Here is a 25,359-nt window from a genome sequence, read left to right as displayed (position 1 = left end):
AACACCGAGCCATACCAGCCGGGCTCCCTTGGGTATTCTTGAATATAAATCACTAGTCAGGTTTTCTGGAAATTCTCCACATACCCTTTTGGAAAAAGATGCATCCCATCTCCCAATCGACCACATAATCAACATAAAGCAACACTTATTTACTTTTATTCTGGCTAAAGGGAAAAAAGCCTGTTGATAAAGAACAACTTTAAAAAAAGCAATTACTTGTACAATCCTTAAAGGAGTTAGCCAAGTAGCTGTGTTTCTTCTAGCCTCATACTTATAACAAAAAGCTTTAACTGAAAAGGAATAGCACAATAATAGCTCAGCAGTACACTGTTCAGCTATGTTTTGTTGCTCTTAGTTTCACTCTGTAATGTGCAGTCTGCTGCCTGGGTATAAAATGAGAAATAATACTGTAGTTGAGGGAGAGGGAGAGGGAGAGAAGAACACTTCCCCCATTCCAAACCATGGGTGTTCTGCCTAAGGAAAACTTCCCTATCCCCACCCTTTCATCTTCCTTCTCCCATACTTCCAAGTCCACTTCTTTCTCCTTTGTTGACCATAAGCTTCTTTCATCAGAATCCCTTATGGTACCTAGCATAGTACCTTACAAAAAGGGACCTTAAAAATATTTATTGAAAGATGACTGATGAACAACTCAAGTCTGTCTACCCATTCTCATTTGTTCCTACCTGCATTTGAAATCACATGATCCTGCTGCCAGCAAAACATTGTTGGGATGCCAATCCAAGCTGAGGACCGTGGAGCGAATTGGCTTTTTAATGTGCTTGCTTACCCACCTACAAAAGGAGAAACTCTATTTTAGTTTATCCATAAATAAAATGACTTACAAATATGTCAGGCAAAAACATCAATGCATGGTTCTTATGTGACTACCAGGTTTCCTGCCAGAGAGAGGGTGAATTTCTAAAGGAAGAGAGGAAGAGAGAAAGAACCACAGATTGTCCCTTCCATATACCTGTCTTAGGTTTGACATTCTTATCAGGGCAGCTGGTTCTGAACTTTTCGGGCTACCAGGGCATCCTCTTTAGTAAGTATATTTATGGATGAACTCTGGTAGTGCCCATGGAGTTTCAGATTATGTCTGACTTTAACCTTTGAAATAAAAATAGAAGTTTGAAATTATTTGAATTTTTATTGTAAATATTGAGTGATTTGTTATTTCATTTTAGGTTAAGTTTGGGTTGTAAGATAGCTTAATTTCCTTTCCAAGTTTCCAATATTAAGTAAGTTTATGGAAGCTTCAAATTCTTCTTAACTTTTTTTCACTGAAAACCTCTAGCTTCACTTAAAGAGTTTATTTATGTCTAAAATCAGTCATGATTCTGGCATAATTTCTGCCCTTAAACTGCTGCTTAAAAACCAATCATGCTCTGTTCAACATGAGAGGCTTAATATTGTACCAAATGTCTTTTGTTGAAAGCTAAATTGTTTTTCTATACAATCTTGTTCTTAGGAACCTATATGAAAAATTTCATTCGGAAAAATAGACAATATTCTACTTGTTTAATACAGTTATTTTAAACTGAAGGCTTAAAGGTTGTTTTAAAGTACTCACATCATACCAATAAAATATTGCTTTATAGCTGAGAAACTCCCCTAAACATACAGCTTGTTCAAATGACACTTTGTACTACAATAAAGCCCAATTTACCTATATTTGAGACTATTTTTTAATGAATAAAAATGTGAACAATCACTGACATTGATACATAGAAAGAAAAATTGTTTCTTACATATGTGTTATAGTGAGCCTTCTAAATGTTTTTTAGCAGGCAACATTTTGTTAGCCCTAATTTTACACATGTTTGAAGGAAAAATGCATGTCTAAATGCATAATTCAATTTTGCTGCAAATTCAGACTTTCTTTTCAAAGAATCAAAATTTCCGAGGTTTTACTAAATTACAAAGTGTAATATGATAATCCCTTCCTTTCACTGTTTCAGCAGAACGCAAACAGTAGGAACACTAACACAAAGAGCAATGTGTACTCTGTTATTTTTAGTGCAAATACATACTGCCAGTTTCCTACTAAATGACAATTCCAGGCCGAAGAGTAGTTATGCCTTCCTGAATACATGTCAGCTAGAGCAGAGTTGTTTTCTTATCAGAATAGGAAGGAAGGAATAAAGTAAATTACTTAGCCATAAAATAAACCTGCATTTTGACTGGCTTAGCTACAAGTGATTTATTAAAAAAGTACAACAGGCTGATTATATATCCAAGATCCTGACCAATTGTTACTTCAATGGCTTAAACAAGTAAAGCATTATACCAAGGCACAGATTTGGTTAGCAAATAAACTTTAAAGAAAGGAGAACATTGTTATTTGTAAGAATCCTAGAAATTTAAGTGGATAGAGATAGAGGAAAAATAATTATTTCTCAGGACACTGGGAATCTTTCAAATTTATAAATTATCTATCAGAGTAAGAAAACAGCTATTTGGATAGTACAGAGTCAGAAGAGTAGTGGTATGTTATAGAACAAACAAGTTAGGAGATCAGAACATGGAAAGCACGTATTAGTATGAGAAAGATGTGAGGTTTGACTCAATGTGCACATAGGAATGAAAAACGTGCAATCAGAGAATGGAAAATTCAGAGGAAAAAAAACCTTCAGATGAAGAAAAACTGAAGCAATAGTTAAGCCTTAACCCAGTGTCTCAAGAAGTCACCAAGAACATAGTGTTTCAAATGTATGATTCTATAGGGAGAAGTAAAAAAACTCAGATGTTGCTCACCAGTCATTTTCAGACTCAAAGTAACAAACAGAAATGAGTCTTGCTCCACTTCCCACAGCAAATTTGTTCTCTAGTGGGGACCACTTGACAAAAGTGGCTGCACGGTTAATTCTCAGGATCACCAGGGTTGGCTTCCACACACCATCTTTCTGACTCCAGACATAGGCATTGCGGTCTGCCCCGCAAGTGACGATGCGGTCGCTCTTGGGAGCCCAGTCGATACCTGCAAGTGAGACATGGCATCATCTACTTTGCCAGTGGTCGGCAAACTCATTAGTCAGCAGAGTCAAATATCAACAGTACAAACAATTGAAGTTTCTTTTGAGAGCCCAATTTTTTAAACAAACTGTATAGGTAGGTACATTGTTATTAACTTAATTAGGGAACTCCTAAGCTGGCCTTTGCTAAAAACGTCCTCAATCTGATTGAGGTACGTTCGCTGAGGTCGACCCCTTCCAACTCTCCCATCCACACTCGTATTGTAGCCAGTCTCACTCAACTTGTGCATGAATCCTTTGCGCCTCCCCCGCGCTGCGAATACCACGGCCCGCCTGCGCTGCGTCTCCCGTAGCCTGATAACGCCACTTCTTCAAAATAGACTCGCCCAGGCCGAAAACCCGACTTCTGAGCATGGGCCACGAAGTTTCAATCACACTGTACGTGCACGCCCGCACATGGTATTTTGTGGAAGAGCCACACTCAAGGGGCCAAAGAGCCGCATGTGGCTCACGAGCCGCGGTTTGCCGACCACTGGCCTAAGCCAATGACAAGTGACATGGCACAGGCAGGTGGCCATTGGTACGGTGGGGACGGATGTGGTCCTGATCAACACATCACAAGGGCAAGGATGTTTCTCCACAAAGTTCTGTAACTTGGGATCCTCCACCAGGCCAGGTAGAACAGAGCTGTTTTTATAATTGCAGAGGTTACAAAACTAAGCAGGGACTTTCTTTCCACCCATTCACAGGTTTCTAAAGATATCTGGTCTGAAGTCCTTTATCTTCCCTCTAAGATTTTTTTGCCTGAAAGTACCTTTAAATTTTATTTGTTTTTATTGTTGTTGTTAATCCTCACCTGAGGCTATTTGCCCCCTCCCCCATTAATTTTTAGAGAGAGTGGAAGGGAAGGGGAGAGATAGAGTCCTTATCTTTTAGAGATACAAATTGAAATGTGAAATGATACAATGTCTGGAATGTGCCTCAAAATAGTACAGGCAGAGAGTTGAGAACAAGACAGGCTGTGTGTTGATAACTGTTGAATCTGGGTGATGAGTATACAAGGAGCTCATTACATTATTGCCTATTTTTGTTATCTGTTTAAAACTGTCCATTGTAAAATGTCTTTTGTGTGTGTGTGTGTGTGTGTGTGTGTGTGTGTTTTAAAAGATAGCAATTAAACATTTATTTATTTATTTATTTATTTATTTTTTTAAATATATTTTATTGATTTTTTACAGAGAGAAAGGGAGAGAGATAGAGAGTTAGAAACATCGATGAGAGAGAAACATCGATCAGCTGCCTCCTGCACATCTCCCACTGGGGATGTGCCCGCAACCAAGGTACATGCCCTTGACCGGAATCGAACCCGGGACCCTTCAGTCCGCAGGCCGACGCTCCATCCACTGAGCCAAACCGGTTTCGGCAGCAATTAAACATTTAATACAAAAGAATAAACTCACAGAAAAAAAACACACACCAGGACTCTGATATCCCTTTGATGTTTGCTATACTCTATCTCTCCAGCACTGACTAGTCTTTTCTTCTAGAAAGCTTCAGAAGATAAATTTTATTTTTCTGTAGTTACTATCTTTCTGAGAAAATATGTTTGATCTTGGTCTTCTGCCACAGAGTTATACTTAGATTTTTCCAACAATAGTTTTTTAAGACTTAAAAAAAATCATTTGAGCATTTGGACAGAAAACAGGCCCAAGTTCAAAGGATTCCAAAAAAGAAGCAGGGGAGAAAAAGGACACAACTAAATATTTCACTTTTTTGGCTATCTCTCTGGTCTTTCATCTTAGTCCTTTCTCATGTAAAAGTATTTCCTAATGCAAAATTTCCAATTTGTAATTTTTGAATGTTATTATTTTTAGGCCATAAGGCCATTGGCAAAGGGACTTAGAGAAAATGGGCCAAACCTAACAGAAATAACATTGTGGGAAAGCAATAGCAGCAAAAATAGAAATTATGTCTTTGGTGGGGTTTGGTAATATATAGTCAGTCAGATCAGAGTGCTCACTAGCATTATATACAAATCCTGGTAAAAGCAAAAAGGGATGGTCACAAGTTTTTGCTGGAGAATACAATGTAAAGATTGCAGAAGATCAAAACATGTTATGTTTTTCTCTGATTTGGGGGAAGGAGATCTTTAAGCTAATCAGTATGTTAGGGGTTAGAAGCAAAATTTCAGGGTCTGAATTAAAAAAAAAGTCACCACCAGTCCCTTGGCTGCCCACTTAAGTGCAAATACAACTGAGAGGAGAGGAAACCCAAGACTGTAGTGAGAAATTTGTAAATGAAAAGTTATGAAGAATAAATTAAAAAATATTTTTATTGATTTCAGGGAGGAAGGGAGAGGGAGAGATAGAAACATCAATGAGAGAATCATTGATTGGTTGCCTCCTGCATGCCCCACACTGGGAATTGAGCCCACAACCTGGGCATGTGCCCTTGACCAGAATAGAACCCAAGACCTTTCAGTCCGCAGGCTGACGCTCTATCCACTGAGCCAAACTGGCTGGGGCGAAAAATAATTTTTTTTTTTTTTTACAGAGAGGAAGGGAGAGGGAGTTTTGAAACATCGATGAGAGAAAAACATCGATCAGCTGCCTCCTGCACACCCCCTCCTAGGGATGTGCCCGCAACCAAGGTACATGCCCTTGACCGGAATGGAACCTGGGACCCTTCAGTCTGCAGGCTGACGCTCTATCCACTGAGCCAAACTGGTTAGGGCGAAGAATAAATTTTTATGTGCTTGGCCAAACTGTTTAAAGCAAGGGTTGGGGAACATCCAGCCTGTGGGACGTATAAGGCCTGATAAATTATTTGGTCTGGTCTTGCCAAGGCATTAGGGGTGAGTTAATTAAATGTTTGGTCAAATATAGCAGGCTAATTTTTAAGCGGATAATTTTGTATGGCCCATGAATGATGTTATAAATATCCAAATGGTCAACTCTTCCAGAAAACAGGATAAAAAAGAAACTATAGTAAGGGTCAAAGAACAAGAGTTCTTTCTTTTTTTTTTTTTTTTTAATATATTTTATTGATTTTTTACAGAGAGGAAGGCAGAGAGATAGAGAGTCAGAAACATCGATGAGAGAGAAACATCGATCAGCTGCCTCCTGCACATCTCCCACTGGGGATATGCCCGCAACCCAGGAACATGCCCTTGACCGGAATCGAACCCGGGACCTTTCAGTCCGCAGGCCGACGCTCTATCCACTGAGCCAAACCGGTTTCGGCAAGAGTTCTTTCTAAACAGAGCAATAAATGAACATGTTTTGAAAAAATTATTTATTTGTTAACTAGAGGCCTGGTGCACAAATTTGTGCACTAGTGGGGTTTCTCGGCCTGGCTTGTGGGATTGGGCTGAAACCAGCTCTCTGACATCCCCCGAGGGGTCCTGGATTGCGAGAGGGTGCAGGCCAGGCCAAGGGACCCCACCGGTGCACGATCGGGGCCAGGGAGGTATGCAGGAGGGTGGCCAGCCGGGGGGGGGGGGGGGGGGGTGGGTTACAGGAGGGCTTCAGGGTGTATCTGGCCTGTCTTGCTCAGTCCTGATCAGCCAGACCCCAGCAGCAAGCTAACCTACCAGTCGGAGCGTCTGCCTCCTGGTGGTTACTTAGGATATTAGGACAGTTGGACGCTTAGGATATTAGGCTTTTATTATATAGGACTAGAGGCCCAGTGCACAAAAATTTGTGCACTCGGGGGGGAGGGTGGGGTCCCTCAGCCGGGCCTGTGCCCTCTCGCAGTCTGGGACCCCTCGGGAGATAACGACCTGCTGGCTTAGGCCTGCTCCCTGGTGGCAGAGGGCAGGCCCAATCCCTAGGTGCAGCCCCTGGTTGGGCTCAGAGCAGGGCTGATTGGGGAGTTGGGGCACCGCCCCCTGTCACACTCAAGGCAGGGTCGATTGGGAGGTTGCGGCACCACCCCCATCATGCACAGAGCAGGGCCCATCAGAGGGGTTGGGGCGCTGCCCTCTGTCACGCACAGAGCAGGGCCCATCAGAGGGGTTGGGGCTCCGTACCCTGTCACGCACAGAGCAGGGCCGATCAGGGGGTTGAGGAGCTCCCCCCTGTCACTCACAGAGTAGGGCCGATACGGGAGTTGGGGCACCGCCCCGTCACACACAGAGCAGGGCGGATCAGGGGGTTGGGGAGCTCCCCCCTGTCACGCACAGAGCAGGGCCCATCAGGGGGTTGGGGAGCTCCCCCCTGTCACGCACAGAGCAAGGCCGGTCAAGGGGTTGAGGAGCTCCCCCCTGTCACTCACAGAGTAGGGCCGATAGGGGAGTTGGGGCACCACCCCGTCACACACAGAGCAGGGCGGATCAGGGGGTTGGGGTGCCGCCACTCTCACACTCAGGGCAGGGCCGATGGGGAGGTTATGGCTCTACCCCTTCACTCACAGAGCAGGGCCCGTGGGGGGGGGGGGTGAGAGCGCTGCACCCTGTCACACACAGAGCAGGGCCGATCAGGGGGTTGGGGCGCCGCACCCTGTCACACACAGAGCCACACGGCGATCAGGGGGTTGGGGAGCTCCCCCCTATCAGGCACAGAGCAGGGCTGATCAGGGGGTTGGGGCGCCTTCCCCTGTCACGAACAGAGCAGGGCGGATAGGGAGGTTGTGGCCCCGCTCCCTGTCACACACAGAGCTGCAGGGTGATCAGGGGGTTTCGGCGCTGCCCCCGTCACGCTGATCCCGGTTCTGGGAGGCCTCTCGACTCCGCTGATCCCGGTGCTGGGAGGCATATTACCCTTTTACTATATAGGATAGAGGCCTGGTGCATGGGTTGGGGGCTGGCTGGTTTGCCCTGAAGGGTGTCATGGATCAGGGTGGGGGTCCCCACTGGGGTGCCTGGCCAGTCTGGGTGAGGGGCTGAGGGCTGTTTTCAGGCTGGCAGGTGACTGAAGCTCCCAACTGCTCCTTTTTTTCTTTTTCTTTTTTTATTCTGGGCCAGCTTTAGCTCTGGCTCCAACTCTGAGGCCCCCGCTGCTGAAAGCAGGTATCTGGTTTGTTTGGGTTCTATAATCGAAACACTGTATCAACTCCAGCTCTGAGATGCCAGAGGCTTCTGGGGTTTTGTTTAGCTTCTATATTTGTAACAATGTTTCAAACTGCAAGCTCAGAGGCCGGCAAGGCAGGCGGGGAACGTTGGAGTCCTCCGTCACTGAATCAAGCAAGCCTCATGTTAGCTTCAAGCTGCCTGCCTGCCTGCCGGCCGCCATCTTGGCTGGCAGTTAATTTGCATATCACCCTGATTAGCCAATGGGAAGGGTAGTGGATGTACGGCTAATTAACAAGTTTCTCTTTTATTAGATAGGATGCTCACCTGAGGATATTTTTTCCATTGATTTTTGGAGAGAGTGGAAGGGGGGCAGAGAGGGAATGAGGGCATGAGAAAGGAAGGAAGGGAGGGAGGGAGGCAAAGAGAGAGACAAAAAGAGAAATATCGATGTGAGAGAGACATATTGATTGGTTGCCTCCTGCAAGTGCCCCAACCCAACATGGGCCTGGGATCTAACCTGCAACCCAGGTATGTGCCCCTGACCAGAATACAATGCGAGTCAATGCTCCAACCACTGATCACACCTGCCAGGGCTGATTTTGTGCTTTTTTTTAAAAAATAGCCAGACATGACTTCACAACAAAGTAATACAGTCCCTTGGAATTTGGTATCAGGTTTTGGTTCAACTAAATTCTGAAAACCAGTGTAAAAGTTCCATATTTTTACCTCTTCTCCTCCTCCTTTGACTCTTGCTTAATAAAACTCGGCCCTGCTCTACTTGCCACCTCTATCCACCTATTAATAGTTTTAGCCAAATAAAAAAGTTAATATACATCAGGAATCTGTAGGAGAGCCAATGCTTTAAGATCTAATCTTCTGCAAATCAGCATGAGAAAGATAAAAACTCAATGGAAAAATGAAGAGAAATTATAAACAGCAATGTTGCACTCACATACACACAAAACCCAGATGACTAATAAACTGAAAATATGCCCAACCTTTCCATTAATCACAAAAATGCACCTTTCACTCATCAGTCTTACCATATCAAGAATGTGTGAGGTATGGTAAAATAAGCACTCTCATACAAGGCTGGTGGGATGAAGGCTATCTGATGATACCTAGCAAAGTTAATGATGTATATATTCCTGTGATACAACAAGCCTACCATATATGAATATTCACACATGTACAAAGAGATCTGCACAGGAATACTCGATTTAGCACTTCAATGTAATAAGGAAAAATGGGCAACATAAATGTCCTTCGATGGAGGAAAGAACAAATGAGGGATGAAATGCCAAACAGCAGTTAAAAGGAACAAACTTGACTTAGATACATTAACACAGAACTCAGAAACAATGTGGAATGCAAAAGCTGCAAGAGATGTATGATATGATGCCATTTTGGCAGCCCCTGAAAAATACTAGCCAACAGTACTAGAGATTACTTATGAATATATATACATGTATGTAAAAGTGTTAAAAATGGACTAGGACAATGTCATACTAAATTATAGCCTGCCTTCTGAGGTACAGGAACAGAACTGGTGGTGAGAGGGGAGTTTATCATTATCCTATCTAATAAAGAGGGAATATGCTAATTGACTGCCACACCGTCAAATATGGCAGCACCCACAGCCAATAAGGAGGGAATATGCTAATTGACTGCCCCACCCTCAAAGATGGTGGCACCCACAGCCACAAGATGGCCGGCAGGGGAGGGCAGTTAGGGGCAATTGGGCTAGCAGGGGAGCAGTTAGGCGTCGATCAGGCTGGCAGGGGAGTAGTTAGGGGGTGATCAGGCTGGCAGGCAGAAGCGGTTAGGGGCAATCAGGCAGGCAGGCAGGTGAGTGGTTGGGAGCCAGCAGTCCTGGATTGTAAGAGGGATGTCTGACCGCTGGTTTAGGCCCAATTCCAGGGATTGGGCCTAAACCAGCAGTCAGACATCCCCCCAAGGGGTCCCAGATTGGAGAGGGTGTAGGCTGGGCTGAGGGGACCCCTCCACCCCCTTGCACGAATTTTGTACACCGGGCCTCTAGTCTAGAATAATATTGCTTGTTATTAAATACTAGAGGCCTGGTGCATGAAAATTAATGCACTGGATGGGGGGTCCCTCAGCCTGGCCTGCCTCATCTCACAGTCTGGGAGCCCTCAAGGGTGGGAGGCGACCCGGCAATCAGGGGAAGGTGACACCCCCCATCACACCTCTGCTGCTGCCACTGCCAGCAGCGCAAGCCTCGGCCAGTCCTGGTTACCTGAGCCTCGGGCAGCCCTGGGCAGTTGGGCAGCCGCCATCCGAGGCTTGCCTGCACCTTGGGCTGGCCCTGGGCGGCTGGGGAGCTGAGGGGACTGCGCGCCTGCCGCCCCAGAGAGGCTGAGGGGACTGGGTGCCACCATCTTGTGGCTGTGGGTGCTGCCACCTTTGAGGGTGTGGCAGTCAATTAGCATATTCCCTCCTTATTAACTGTGGGTGCCGCCATCTTTGTGACAGTGTGAGGGTCAATTAGTATATTCCTTCTTTATTAGATAGGATTTGTTTCCTAAGGTTCTGGCACAGGAAAAAAAAGACATTTATCCTTCTTGTTGTTAACTCTGGGTGGTAGGTATATGGATGTTTGTTATATTACTCTTTGTCTTTTTCAGATTTTGGAATGTCTTCCTTGACCTCAGAACAATATATAGGAAACTTTTGGAAGACACTGTGCTCCCGCAGCAGTTGGAAATTCAGTTTGGCTTACATTTTCACACAGCTGACATGCTGTCTAGTTTTCACTTTCACATCTCATCTCTTAATCTAAGCTCCTTGGTCCTGATAGTAGGTTCAGTGTTTTCCATAACACTAGTTGGGTGTGTGTACCAACTGAGCGAAAACAAGCACTTAATAATTGAGATCAGTGTGGCTCAGTTGGTTGGAGCATAGTCCTGTACACTGAAAGGTGGCAGGCTCAATTCCTGGGCAGGACACATATCCAAGTTGCGGACTGGATCCCTAGTCAGGGCACATATGGATGCTTCTCTCTTGTATTGATCTTCATCTCTTTCTCTCTCCCTTCCTCTCTCTAAAATCAATAAAAAAAATTGAGATCACTATTATTCTATTTTCTGAAAATTTCTAACGAAAACCCAGTAAATGCTCTACAACTTTGAATATTATGGCTGACTTACTTTATTAAGCTCTTTATTTAAATGAAAGAGTGTTAAATTTGAAAATACTGTACTAAGTTCATGGTTATCTTACCTGTGATGTGTCCATTATGCTCCTTGAGTTCATGAGCTTTCACCCACTGGCTCCCGTTCTTTTTATAGATGTGGACTTCATGATTATTGGGGCTAAGGGCAATCTCTGGAGAAAAAAGTCAATAGTTAACACTTGAACTTGAAACTGTCACACAAGAAAGGGATATGTTACAGTTGGGATTGAAAAAGTGGAGTGAAGCTTGACCAGGGTGGCTCAGTGGTTGAGCATCGACCTATGACCCAGGAGGTCTCAGTTCAATTCCCAGTCAGAGCACATGCCTGGGTTTTGGGCTCAATCCCCAAAAGGGAGAATGCAGGAGGTAGCCAATCAATGATTCTCTCTCATCATTGATGTTTGTATCTCTTTCCCTCTCCCTTCCTCTCTGAAATCAATAAAAATATATTAAAAAAAAGAAAAACTAAATTTAAACATTCACTTTATCAGAGACATATACAACTGTCAAAGATTCTAATTAGTAAGAAATAAATGATGTTGCTATATTTAGTTGATATACAGTTGACCCTTGAACAACACAGGTTTGAACTGCACAAGTTCACTTACATGTGCTTTTTCTTTTTTCTTCAATAAATACAGTGGCCCCATGTGTCCACGTGTTTCACCCACGGATTCAATTGTCTGCTGATAGAAAACACTATTTTCCATCTGCAGTTGGGGATCTGTGGATGTGGACGGCAGACTGTATGCCACTTTATATAAGGGACTTCAGCATCCTCGGATTTTAGTCTCCAAGGGAGATACTAGACTAGAACCACTGGCCCTCGCATACGAAGGGTTAACTATAGTTATGTTTTTGAGGAGTCAAAACTTATACATGAATTTTCAACTGCAGGGGGGAAGGGGGGAGGGTCAGTGCCCCAAACCTTGCATTGTTCAAGAGGCAATTCCTCACAGCCACTTGGCCTGGAGGTCAAATCCCCTCTAGTATTAGCTACAACAATCAAGGCTTAACTACAAGACTGCGCACAAAGACCACTAGGGGGTGCACCAAGAAAGCATAACAAAATGCGGAGACAAAGAAACAGGACAAAATTGTCAATGGAAGATATAGAGCTCAGAACCACACTTTTAAGGTCTCTCAAGAACTGTCTAGAAGCCACCGATAAACTTAATAAGATCCTCGAGAAATCTAATGAGACCCTCGATGTTGTGATAAAGAACCAACTAGAAATTAAGCATAAACCGACTGAAATAACGAATACTATACAGACTCCCAACAGCAGACCAGAGGAGCGCAAGAATCAAGGCAAAGATTTGAAATGCGAAGAAGCAAAAAACACCCAACTGGAAAAGCAAAATGAAAAAAGAATCCGAAAATACGAAGATAGTGTAAGGAGCCTCTGGGACAGCTTCAAGCGTACCAACATCAGAATTATAGGGGTGCCAGAAGATGAGAGAGAGAAAGATATTGAAAACCTATTTGAAGAAATAATGACAGAAAACTTCCCCCACCTGGTGAAAGAAATAGACTTACAAGTCCAGGAAGCACAGAGAACCCCAAACAAAAGGAATCCAAAGAGGACCACACCAAGACACATCATAATTAAAATGCCAAGAACAAAAGACAAAGAGAGAATCTTAAAAGCAGCAAGAGAAAGAAACTCAGTTACCTACAGGGGAATACCCATCCAACTGTCAGCTGATTTCTCAACAGAAACTTTGCAGGCCAGAAGGGAGTGGCAAGAAATATTCAAAGTGATGAATACCAAGAACCTACAACCAAGATTACTTTATCCAGCAAAGCTATCATTCAGAACTTAAGGTCAGATAAAGAGCTTCACAGATAAGGAAAAGCTAAAGGAGTTCATCACCACCAAACCAGTATTATATGAAATGCTGAAAGGTATCCTTTAAGAAGAGGAAGAGGAAGAAAAAGGTAAAGATACAAATTATGAACAACAAATATGCATCTATCAACAAGTGAATCTAAGAATCAAGTGAATAAATAATCTGGAGATCATAATAGAATCAGGGACATAGAAAGGGAATGGACTGACTATTCTTGGGGGGGAAAGGGGTGTGGGAGATGTGGGAAGAGACTGGACAAAAATCGTGCACCTATGGATGAGGACAGTGGGTGGGGAGTGAGGGTGGAGGGTGGGGCGGGAACTGGGAGGAGAGGAGTTATGGGGGGGGAAAAAGAGGAACAAATGTAATAATCTGAACAATAAAGATTTAATTAAAAAAAAAGAGGCAATTATAATTTTAGCCTGAAGTAAAGATATTTGACATTTTAGCTCACCTGTACAACATTATTAGTAATAAATATTTAATTTCTGTTAGACTTTCTGAAATGCTGAAAATAGCGCAGAGGCTCTTATTACTGCTATCATGGACTCATGCTGGAACCATCATAGTTTATAAAAAAACCCAAAAACTTGATTCTGCTGGTAAACTATAACAAAGTTTTTCTTTAAATAAAGCCATTATAAGTCACAAAATAAAATTATGTTTTCAAGGGAAATCTCTTGGACCAATCCAAGATAATAAGAATATACATATCACCCTAGGTTTCGCTCAGTGGATAAAGCGCTGGCCTGTGGATTTAAGAGTCCTGGGTTTGATTCCAGTCAAGGGCACATGTCTGGGTAGTGGGCTTGATCCCCAGTAGGGGGTGTGCAGGAGGCAGCCGATCAATGATTCTCATCATTGATGTTTCTATCTCTCCCTCTCCCTTTTTTTCTGAAATCAGTAAAAATATATATTTTAAAAAATCCTAATTTTAATTTTAAAATGTCAAATTTTTTAATGGATCAACTATAATGTGAAAAAACAAAATAAGTTTTAAAAAATCAACACATAGATATATATATTCTCTTTTTTTTTTTTCAGAGAGGAAGGGAGAAGGAGACAGAAACAGCAATGAATGAGGAGAGAGAATCACTGATTGGCTGTCTCCTGCATGCCCCCTACTGGGGATGGAGCCCAAAACCTGGGCATGTGCCCTTGACCAGAACTGAACCCGGGGCCCTTCAGTCCTCAGGCCAACACTCTATCCACTGATCCAAACCAGCCAGGACTAAAATTAGGATCTTTGAAATGTTAGGTCAATTTTTTAATAGTTTCTCCATCTATTATGTCACCTATCCTCAACTCGTTAGGAAAGCTACATCTGTCTTGCAGATAAATTGTGGAACTGGGTAAATACCTAGCTCTAAAATCCTAAGACTTTCAATGCTTTCTGGAAAAGTTATACTTCTCTAAATTTCTAGGAATTTCAAAAGCCAAATCTAAAGTTAAATCTGAAAAATGTTATAAATTTCAAATTATAATTTGGCATAACAAAAGTGTGACTTAATATATTGAATTTATAAAGTAGTTTAAATGAGGACAATAACAATTTGAATTTTTGTTAAAAACTAGAGGTCCAGTGCACGAAGTTTGTGCACTGGGCATGGGGATTGGGGTGGGGTTGAGGGGAAAGGTTGTCTCTCAGCCCGGCCTGGGCCTCTAGCAGTCTGGGACCCCTTGGGGGATGTCCGCCTGCTGGCAGAACGGGCCTAAGCCAGCCGGCAGACATCCCTCTTACAGTCCGGGACCCCTTGCTCCTTACTGCCTGCCTGCTTGCTGCTCTTTAGCGCTGCTGCAGAGGCAGGGGAGGCTCCCGCCACCGCCACTGTGCTTGCCAGCCATGAACCCGGCTTCTGGCTGGGCAGCACTCTGCCTGTGGGAGCGCACTCACCACCAGGAGGCAGCTCCTGCATTGAGCATCTGCCCCCTGGTGGTCAGTGTGCATCATAGCAAGTGGTCGTTCTGCCTTAACAGGCACTTAGGCTTTTATTATATAGACTAGAGGCCCGGTGCACAAAAATTTGTGCACTCGGGGGTAGGGGGTCCCTCAGCCTGGCCTGTGCCCTCTCACAGTCTGGGACCTCTCGGGGGTGACCACTGCTGGTTTAGGCCTGCTCACCGGGGGATTGGGCCTAAGCTGGCAATCAGGCATCCCTCTGGTAGCCCGGCAGCCCTCGGGGGATGCCCACTTGCCAGTGGGGAGCAGGCCTAAGCTGCAGTCGGACATCCTTAGTGCTGCTGAGGAGGCAAGAGAGGCTCCCACCACCACTGCTGTACTGGCAGCCGTCAGCCTGGCTTGTGGAGAAGATTTTACAAATCATGTACCCGATAAGGGTTTGTATCCAGATTATATAGAGAACTCTTACAATTCAACAATAATAAGACAATCCAATTTAAAAAATGGGGAAAGGATCTGCATATACATTTCTCCAAAGAAGATATACAAAAAGCCAATAAGTGGGCATACATACTCCTTTATACCCACTAGGATAATAGTGGGTATAGGGCTGTAATAAAAAACACAGATAATAGCATGTGTTGATGAGGACGTAGAGAAAATGGAACCTTCATATGCTGCTAATGAGAATATAAATTGGTGTGGTCACTTTGGAAAATGGTCTGGCAGTTTCTCAAAATGTTCAATATAATTACCATATGACCTGGCAATTCAACTCCTAGGTATATACTCAAGAGAAGTGAAAACATGTCCACATAAAAGCTTGTATGTGAATGTTCACAGCAGCAATAGTCACAACAGCCAAAAAGTTGAAACAACCCAAATATCCACCAATAAATAAACTAAATGAGGTATGTCTATAAAATATAAAAAGGAATGAAGCTGATACGTGCTACAAACTGGATAAATCTTGAAAACATTGTGCTCAGTGAAAGAACCACAAATTATATGATTTCATTTATAAGAAATGTCCAGAATAGGCAAATCCATGGAGACAGAAAGTAGATTAGTAGTTACCTACAATTAGAAGTTTTGAGGAAGACTGGAAGTGACTGTTAATGGGTATAGAGCTTCTTTTAGAAGTGATGAAAATATTCTAAAATTAGATAGTGATGACTGTTGCATAACTCTGTGAATATACTAAAATCACTAAATTGTATTCTTTAAAAGGATGAATTTTATGTTATGTGAACTCTATCTTAATAAAGCTCTTATTTTTTAAAAAGATTGAATAAAATTCAAATTTTAAAATAACTCATGGGCCTAACAGTACACTTCTGTTTCTAAATTTTTTTTGTTCATTCTCTTTGTCATATTACCTGTCACTCTGCTTGCTTTACATGCTTACTTCTCAGAGTCTTCTCCATCCCTTTCTAGTTTGCTGGAGCTAGAAAACTAGAAACTCAAGCTTGTTATAAATAATACTAGAGGCTCTGTGCACGAATTCGTACATGGTTGGGGTCCAGCCGGCCTGCCCCATGGGGGCCACTGGGGCCGGGGCAGTGGTGGGGAGGGGATGCGAGAGGTTGGCCGGCCAGCCCGACCCCGATTGGGGTGGGGAGGGGCCGATCGGGGGCAGGGCCGTCTGAGAGGAGGGGCTGAGGGCGAGTGGAGGGGGTGCCCGATAGGGCTGGTTGGCCACTGCAGTGCGTGTCATAGCGACCGGTCGTCTGGCTTTTACATATATAGATAGTAAATACAAGTTAGTACTGCCCTTCGTATCTCAGGAATAAACCATATGTCTCTGAAACAGCTTATTTCTAGGTCCTAGAATTTTGACTAAATGCTGGGTGAGTGTGGTATTATGGCACAACCATTCCAAACAATGGATTCAAATATGTCTCTGATATAAACTGTCCTCTAGTGCAGCAGTCACCAACCTTTTGGACCTCGCAGACCACCAGTGGTCTGCAGACCACGGGTTGGTGACCACTGCTCCAAAGATTTCCTTAAACCAGCGGTCGCCAACCTTTTGGACCTCGCAGACCACCAGTGGTCTGCAGACCACGGGTTGGTGACCGCTGCTCCAAAGATTTCCTTAAGCCAGCGGTCGCCAGCCTTTTGGACCTCATGGACCACCAGTGGTCCTCGGACTACCAGTTGGAGACCGCTGCTCTAGTGGTATAGTAAAAAAAGTGGACAAGGAGCCTGAAGGCTTGGGTGCTAGCAAGGGCTCTAACATTAACTTGGTGTGTAATCACTGGAAAGTCCAACACTTTAGGCCTCAGTTTCTATATCTGCAAACCGAAGGACTGACCCAGTTCCCTTCTGAACCTTTTCACATATGACAATAATATATATGATCACTAAAAATACCTACATCTAAAAGTATCAAAGGTACCAAAATAAAGGCACAAAGTTAATAGCATACTTACGTGTACGATCCCTGTTCCAGGCATGACAGGTGATTGGCTCTAGTAAAAACTGATGCAGGGACATTATTCTTAGTGGTTTCAAAGGATAGAAAGCTGCAAGGACAACAACAAAGAAAGCATTTAAAATGACAGGCAACCAATATTTAAATTGTCTGGGGATCTTGAAATGTTTGGGAATAAATAAAACATTATTCTCCCATTAAAAAAGACTCTCAATGTCAAAACTTAACCATTTAAATACAACTAGTATTGTAACCACTAATATATAATTTATTCTGTCAAGGGTCATCCAGGGACATTAAAACCATGGGTTAAAAGATTGTTGGGGTACAGAATATTCAGACAGTCTCAAGTGATCATCCTACAGATTACTTACTAATTACAAAGGGAAAAACAAGCTATTACAATAAAAAAAAATCTGGCAGTCACCACTTTAACTGAATGATCACATTTAGTATCATAAATAGTGAACCAATATAATCTGAGGACCTCCTGATGGGGGGCAACATGAAGCGCACATCATCATTTATAAGTAGTGACCACTTAATGTATCACTCAGACCAGAATACTTTTAAGAGAGCAAAAAGAGCCCAGCCGGCGTGGCTCAGTGGTTGAGCATCTACCTATGAACCAGGAGGTCACGGTTCAATTCCAGGTCAGGGCATATGCCTGGGTTTCGGGTCTGAGCCCCAGTGCGGGGTATGCAGGTGGCAGCTAGTCAATGATTCTTTGTCATCACTGATGTTTCCATCTCTCTCCCTCTCCCTCTCTGTCTCTGTCTCTCTCTCCCTCCCTCTCAGAAATAAATAAAAATATATTTAAAAAAAGAGAGAGCAAAAAGGGGCACTATTAATAATTATGCTGTGATAACAGGTCACAGGACTATCCTGGAGTAACCTGGTAATATGGCCAACCTAGCTATGAAGTATTTATGCAAAATATATTTACTCTAATAAAAATCCAGACTCAATTTCCAGTTTATAGAAAAGAAAAAGAATTAGTTAAAGAACATAAAAGGGAAATAAACAGTTAAAACCAGAGTGTGTGCCATATTATAAAACAACTGGTCTGGACTATTAAAAAGAGATAAGTCGGGGTGAGGACTATTTTAGATTAAAAGGACTATGAAAATCAAAATTGATATGTGAAACTTGATTGTAATCTGTATTTTTAAAATAGCCACAAAGGACATTTTGTGTAATAGAGTAAATTTGAATTTGGGCTCATATTAATGTAACAATACAGAATTATTTTCAATTTCTTAACTATAATGATTTGCCCTCAGGTAGGATAATGTCCTAACTCTCAGACGATAAAGATGATGAAGTGTCATGATGTTTTCTGTTATTTTCAGTCCTTCAGTACATGTAGATATATAAAGAGCATACGTGGCAAATGTTAACAACTGGTGAATCCAGGCTAAGAGTATACAAGTATTTGTTATATTACTTTCTAACTTTTTATTGTAACTAAATGAAAAGCAGGAATCTGTGAAATATCACTAAATTAAAAACCAAATAAAATTCTCTATTTTATAGGCACCCAAATCTAGATTCACTGAAGAAGCAACCATTACCTGAAATAGGAGAAATTTTTTCAAAAAGCACCTCATTTTATAATTTCTAAGAGGCACTCTCACAACATTCTGAAGTTTCAATACACTTTTAAGTACAAGTCAAATTAACCTAAGGTGGAGACTGAAATGTGAAATAGGAATTCTGATGTAAGTAGGAAATAAAAGCAAGGGCCAAGAAGGTTGTGAACAATCAAAGTTGAGCAGACAAAGCAGAAGTTAATTTCAGTGGAAAGCAGAAAAAATGTCTCTGCTAATTGTTGTAAAGGAACCCAAAGGTCAAAAAGAGATAAGTGTACCCTTAAATAAAACATTCGATAGCTTGAACTGACAGAGATGTCAGCGTTTCACCTTTTATTCCAAGTGTGAAGATGGTTAGGACATTAATTTTTTACTTTTGCGTGTTCTAGAAAGCAAATTGCAATTCACAAATACAGAAAAAGCCTCTAATAGGAAATTAAAACAATTTAAAAAATTCAAATGAGACTGCTAATTTTTTAAAAAAATAAATGTTCCTCTCTCTCTCTCCCTCCCAATTTTTTTTGGAGGCAACCAAAATTTTTGGTGGCCTTGTTTCCACAAGGCTTAAAAAAAAAATTATGTTCAGCCCTGGCCAGATGATTAGAGCGCTGTCCAGTGTACCAAAAAGTTCTGGGTTTGGTTCCTGGCCAGGGCACAAATCTAGGTTGCAGGTTGGATCCCTAGTTGGGGCACATATGGGAGACAACCAATCGATGCTTCTTTCTCATACTGATGCTTTTCTCTCCCATTTCCTCTTTCTAAAATCAATGAACATATCCTCAGGTGAGGATAAAACAAAACAAAACACCTTTCTGACTCATTGATGAGTCTCTTTATCTCTGACATCAGATGCAGACCCATCACAACAGGTTTTACTCACAGTTACTCAAAATAACATGTAGTGTTACAAATATCTCCTTAATTAAAAGCACTTTAGTTTATAGCTACACTTTATAAGGTAATTTATTAACTAAAACAAAATTGGTTTTCAAATTAAAAATTTAATGTGAAATCTATATGCAATAAAAGCACATATTTCATGTATAGTTAAAAAAGAACAGTTGCAGACAAAGGCTTTCTCATTCTTCAATTCCTTTTGTAAGTAATGTACAAAATGCCTTCAAAAGAGGTAAACATTTACACAATGGCATAATTACTTCTAATAATGCATTTCTAATTTTGTTATTATTATTCAAGAGCCATATTTGGACACACACTCAGACCTGTAATTCTTTTATAATCATGTGGCTATTTTAAGTCAGTAGGCCAAGACGACAGTCATGTTGGTCAAATTTATAAGGCACCCAGTACATGCAGCCTGTATTCATGAAACTCAGTGAATGGAGCATAATAATAGCTTGGATCTTGTACCAAGAAAAAGATAACTTCTGTCATAGGGTGATAATTATAATTTCCAAACTGTGATTAGTATTTAAGTGAAATTTCAAAACCTTTGTCTTCATGAGGGTAGAGAGGAGAAAAAGGGACAGACAAGAAGGTGGTGACATTAAATTTCATAAGCTCCTACTGATGACCTTTCATTGTCTAGCTCTAAGATGATTTATAGTATAATATGATTCCAGGAATTCTCCCTCCCTTCAAAACTCCTTTATTTATCACTTTGAGTAGAGTCATTCTGATGTTTGATTAGCCATGGGCTCTGGAGCCAAGGGAACATGGGTTTGAATCTTGCTGTTGACACATACAAGCACTGAGATCTTAATATCTTTAAATCTTATTTTTTTTAATCTGCAAAATGCACATATGACTGGCATGCCAACGCTGTTGGTAGGAGGATTAAATGAAATAACATGTGAAAGCATGTAGTACAGGACAAAGCCTAACTCAAAACAGGTCCTCAGTAAGTAGGTTCCCTTTCTCCCACGGACCCAAGGCTTTGAACCATCCCAAGAAGTACACACCAGTTAGTACCCTCTGAACTCGGCCCTCGAGCTCGGAAGTACCTGTACAGTGGAAACTTCAGTTCCCTGTTCAGAGTCAGTTTTCAAGATTATGATTCATCTAGTTTCTAATTGCTCTCATTACCCAACCCAGCAATACCAGGCACTCCCACAAGGTCACCACACCCTCCACACATTCAGAGACAGGTTCCAATTTCGGGCACCAGCCTCGCCAAGCAGAGCGTTTTGAACTTCTTTATGCAGAATTTGTTTTAGCACAGGAGTAGTCAACTAGATTGGAATACTGCCCCTCTCCCTCCAAGCAGGAGCTTTAATTTTTCCGAGATGAACCCCCTCCTTAAATTGTGATAAGTAGATGAACTGGCTCCAGAAATTCTCTGAATACTCTGTGATAGGAAGGAGCCAGTAACACCCACTCCCTCACAGGGCAAACACACCCGTCGGCTTTCCTCACCTTTGTTTTTATATCCCTGAAAAACCCAGAGCCTACATGAAACCAAAAGGTTAGTTAGATAGAACTGATGAAAGGGGACAGAAGTAGGATAACTTCGGCGATGCGCTGAGGTTCATAAAAACAGGGCCCGCAGCTGCAGCATGAGAACCGAGGGCTTCACAATCAGGGTCTAAGTCACAATTTAAGGGCCCACCAGGTTCCCGGCAGTGCCCTAAGTGCCAGGTTGGGGCCAGGAATGTAAGGCAATGTGACACTTTTCTGGACCTAAGTGAGGGAGGGAGGGAGGTTAGGAGGAAGGGAAGAAAAACATGCAAAGAATGCCCAGGAGCAGTAATAATAGCTAATGTCTTCTGAGCACCTACTCTGGGCCGGAAACTCTCCTAAGCAATGTACACAGACAAACTCGCTCGATTCGCCAGAAAGCCCTAAGAACGCGCTTACTGCAGCCGAGGAAACGGGGAGCCGGGATGAGAATTCTGACAGTCGGACCGGAGGGTGGGACCGTGGCAGGTGCTGCTGCATCGAAGGCTGCGTGGAGCCGGTATGTGTCATTCCGACTTCGGGGGCAGCGGCACCCAAGAGGGGGGATCCTAAGGAACTCGGGGAAAGGTTTTCCTAGAATTCAGAAGGGGTCCCAGTAGCGGAAGGACTGAGGGCTGCCCCAGATAGAAGCCAACTGTCCCCCGAGCGCCCCCCGTGTGCTAAAGAAAGAAACGAACGGCCCCTCGTGCACGCCGATGAGAGGGAGCTTGTTCCCCTTACAGTACAGTTTTACGGACTGTGATAAACGGCCACAATAAAGGTGCAAACAGGGCTATGGAAGCGCAGGAGAAGGGAAGGAGCCGTTAATTCTGGCACTGGAGGACGCTTGGAGCTCGCAGATGTCGGGAGAAACGATCTTTATGGAGACCCACGAGCTCCGCAGGTCCCACGGAAAGCGGGGATCCCACCCTCCCCCCCGCCCCTCCGGAGGCCGGGCTGTGAGCCCTGGCCCGCCCTCCGGGCCCCGAGGCCTAAACCTTCGCCTCAACGTACCCGCGGGTTCAAGCGCGCTGCGAGGCCAGGTAAATGGAGGCGCACAGGGTCAGAAGCTCGCTCCTCCTGCCCCTTACCTGGGGTCGGGGCGGTCCGGACCGGCTCGGAGCGGAGAATTCGCGGACTCTGGTCAGTCGACGCGAACAGGCTCCGGCGGGCGCAGGCGGAGGACCGAGGCCCAGTGGGAGCGGCTGACAGATACCGGAAACGGTCACAGCGCCTGCGCACGGCGGCCGCGCGGGCAGTCCGCGCATGCGCAAAGCTCGGGCGTGAGGCTAGTTCCCCGGCGGGTGCGGCGGGTGCGGCCGGGCCGGATCCCGCGTTTGAGTCTCCGTGTTGGTCCTTCTGAAGTGGGGTCACAAGCCGGCTAGAAGGTGGTGACGAAGACGCGTAGGTGTCTTACTCCTTTCCTAGAAAATTCTTCATACTTGTGAACCGAAAGTGTGGATCCGTGGCTGTTTCACAGGAGCATTTGTCAGGGAATGAATTACTGAGAATTGGGGCCTTTCCGGCCTCAGGGACCCTAGGAACGACTATGTTTTTCTTTTTTCTCCCTTCAGAGAGCCCCCCTCAGAGCCCGTTCCTCTGTGGAAAGCACCTGAGTTCCGTCCAGGGTTAGAATCGCTTGTTCCCTGCCCCCAAGACGCGGGACGCGGGACGCGGGCGTTGGGGGAATTGAGCCGCGGAGACCTTCCCAGTGCCCCCCTGAAGACAGTGCTTGCTTTGCAGATGCTTCCTTAACTTGTGAAGGAAACGGGGATTGCTGGGCCGGCTTGGCAAGCCCAGTGACAGAAAGTGACCACACAGGATGGTCTCAGGATAAATTCCTGACTGGGCAGGTCACGGTGGATAGTCCTGTCCCAGTCCTACAGCTTCCTGAGCAAAGGTCAGTCTTTAAGTGAGCCCTGCCCATGGTTCTTACGCAGCTAAGATAGCACCTTGGAAATGTCAGAGTGATGTTCTCCTTCAGACCTCTGGAAAGCCCGCCTGCAGCACCGCAACATGAGACCACAAAACTCAGTTATTTTGTTGCCTGCACACCATGTCTATGTACTGTAATTATCCTCTGCCCACCCATGTGAAAGACGTGTGTGCTTTCCCGTTGTTGTTGTTTTTTATCCAATCTTAGACGTGTCCCTCCTTTGCCTTTCCTGCTTTGATTTCTCCTGCTTCCTTAAAGTACCACCAGTGGATTTCATGTAACCTTCCTTTGATTCTAAATGTATAAAATGCTGCAAAACGGCCATTCTCCAGAGCATTTTCTCAATTCGTTGAGATTCTGTTTCTAGGCATGTTTTCAAAAATTTGGCTCAAATTCATATAAAAGTTTCTATAGGCTTAGACATGCTTTTGTTGACATACAAATACCCTGACTTTCTAGCTAGACTTGTTGCCCTTGAACTCAGAAATGTAGAAGCACCACTTCTTCCACCGGGTCACTGCAAGTTACTAACCTGCTGCCTATTTTGTTCCTTCTGGTAGTTTATGAGTTTGACCCTAATGCTTGGTTGTAAGGTGACGTTCACAAAAGTGACTTGTCAGTTTCCCAATCTCAGAGTCTCAGTATGTTCTCTGGGGTTAGTTAATTCAGTTGATCATGGAGCACAAATGCACTGGAAGTAACACTGGTTTTACTTTGTCCCATGGCTACAAAGTCTTTTGGTCGTAGGAAGATTGAGGACAGATTGAGAGTGGAACAAACATTTTAACCAATCACCCGCTCCCAGAAACATCTTTGCAAAGGAAGGACAGCACATGGGAGCAAGGATTCCTTGTCTGCAAGTTAAATGCACCAATTGGAAGTATGGAGAGTTGGTACCCAGAGTCAATACCAACAGTGTTTTATTTCATTGCCCACCTCTTTACAAAGGATAGTTCCTTCTTTGAAGGAGCTTATAATTGGGTAGATGAAATGAGCACAAATCAATGATACCAGATCCTTTATAATACATGACAAGAAAAGAAATTGCCTCAGAAAAGTAACTGAGACATTTAATTTTAATCTCTGGTTCTATCTTTTTTTTTTCTTTCACAGCAATTGTTTATTTTTCAATTCCCATTTACATTCCATATTATTTTGTATTAGTTTCAGAGGTACAACATTGTGGTTAGGCACTCATATACTTGACAAAATGTTCCCCCTGATATTTCCAGTGCCCACCTGGCACCATAGTTTTTATTTTATTTTTTAATTTATTGTCTAAAGTTTTACATATGTTTTCTTTTTCCCCAATTGACCCCCCCCTCCCCCGGCCATTGCCACCTGGGCTAGCCCCCACCTCTTGAGTGTCTGTGTCCATTGGTTATGCTAGTATGCATGCATACAAATCCTTTGGTTGCTCTCTAACTCCCCCCTCCCCTGCCATTTGTCTCTGGATCTATTCTAGTTTATCAAAATATGTTGATCATTATATCCCACATATGAATGAGATCATGTGATATTTATCTTTCTCTGACTGGCTTATTTTGCTTAGCATAATGCTCTCCAGTTCTATCCATGCTGTTGCAAATGGTAAAAGTTTCTTCTTCGTTTTTTTCTTCTTCTTTTTTATAGCAGTGTAGTATTCCATTGTGTAGATGTACCACATTTTTTTAATCCACTCATCTGCTGATGGGCACTTAGGCTGTTCCCAAATCTTAGCTATGGTAAATTGTGCTGCTATGAACATAGGGGTGCATATATCCTTTCTGATTGGTGTTTCTAGTTTCTTGGGATATATTCCTAGAATTGGGATCACTGGGTAAAATGGGAGTTCCATTTTTACCTTTTTGAGGAAACTCCATACTGTTCTCCACAGTGGCTGCACCCGTCTGCATTCCCACGAGCAGTGCACAGGGTTCCTTTTTCTCCACATCCTCACCAGGACTTGTCGTTTGTTGATTTGTTGATGATAGCCATTCTGACAGGTGTGAGATGGTACCTCATTATTGTTTTGATTTGCATCTCTCGGATAATTAGTGACTCTGAGCATGTTTTTATATGTCTC

At 43.3% G+C, this 25,359-nt stretch overlaps 1 protein-coding gene across 3 annotated transcripts in view; it reads right to left on the bottom strand.

Annotated features, from left to right (window-relative positions):
* The window catches only part of ARPC1A (actin related protein 2/3 complex subunit 1A), a 30,267-nt gene extending 7,680 nt beyond the window's left edge, over positions 1-22,587 (bottom strand). The window contains exons 1-5 of one of the 3 annotated variants that reach the window (XM_081088910.1): positions 22,450-22,587; positions 17,368-17,460; positions 11,227-11,331; positions 2,758-2,980; positions 687-794 (exon numbers count right to left, since the gene is read on the bottom strand). In XM_081088910.1, the coding sequence (XP_080945036.1) occupies positions 687-794; positions 2,758-2,980; positions 11,227-11,331; positions 17,368-17,431 (500 nt within the window). In that variant the 5' untranslated portion in view covers positions 17,432-17,460; positions 22,450-22,587. Of the gene's footprint in view, positions 1-686; positions 795-2,757; positions 2,981-11,226; positions 11,332-17,367; positions 17,461-21,778; positions 22,256-22,372 lie in introns of those variants that run through there. The other 2 variants (XM_081088911.1, XM_081088912.1) reach the window with 2 other exon arrangements.
* Between the last annotated feature and the right edge of the window lie 2,772 nt (positions 22,588-25,359).

This window comes from Myotis nattereri (assembly GCF_964212035.1).
Source record: "Myotis nattereri genome assembly, chromosome: 4".
NCBI classification, from domain to species: Eukaryota; Metazoa; Chordata; class Mammalia; order Chiroptera; family Vespertilionidae; genus Myotis; species Myotis nattereri.
The sequence above is the reverse complement of the archived record's forward strand: the minus strand, read 5'-3'. Positions and strand labels throughout refer to the sequence as shown.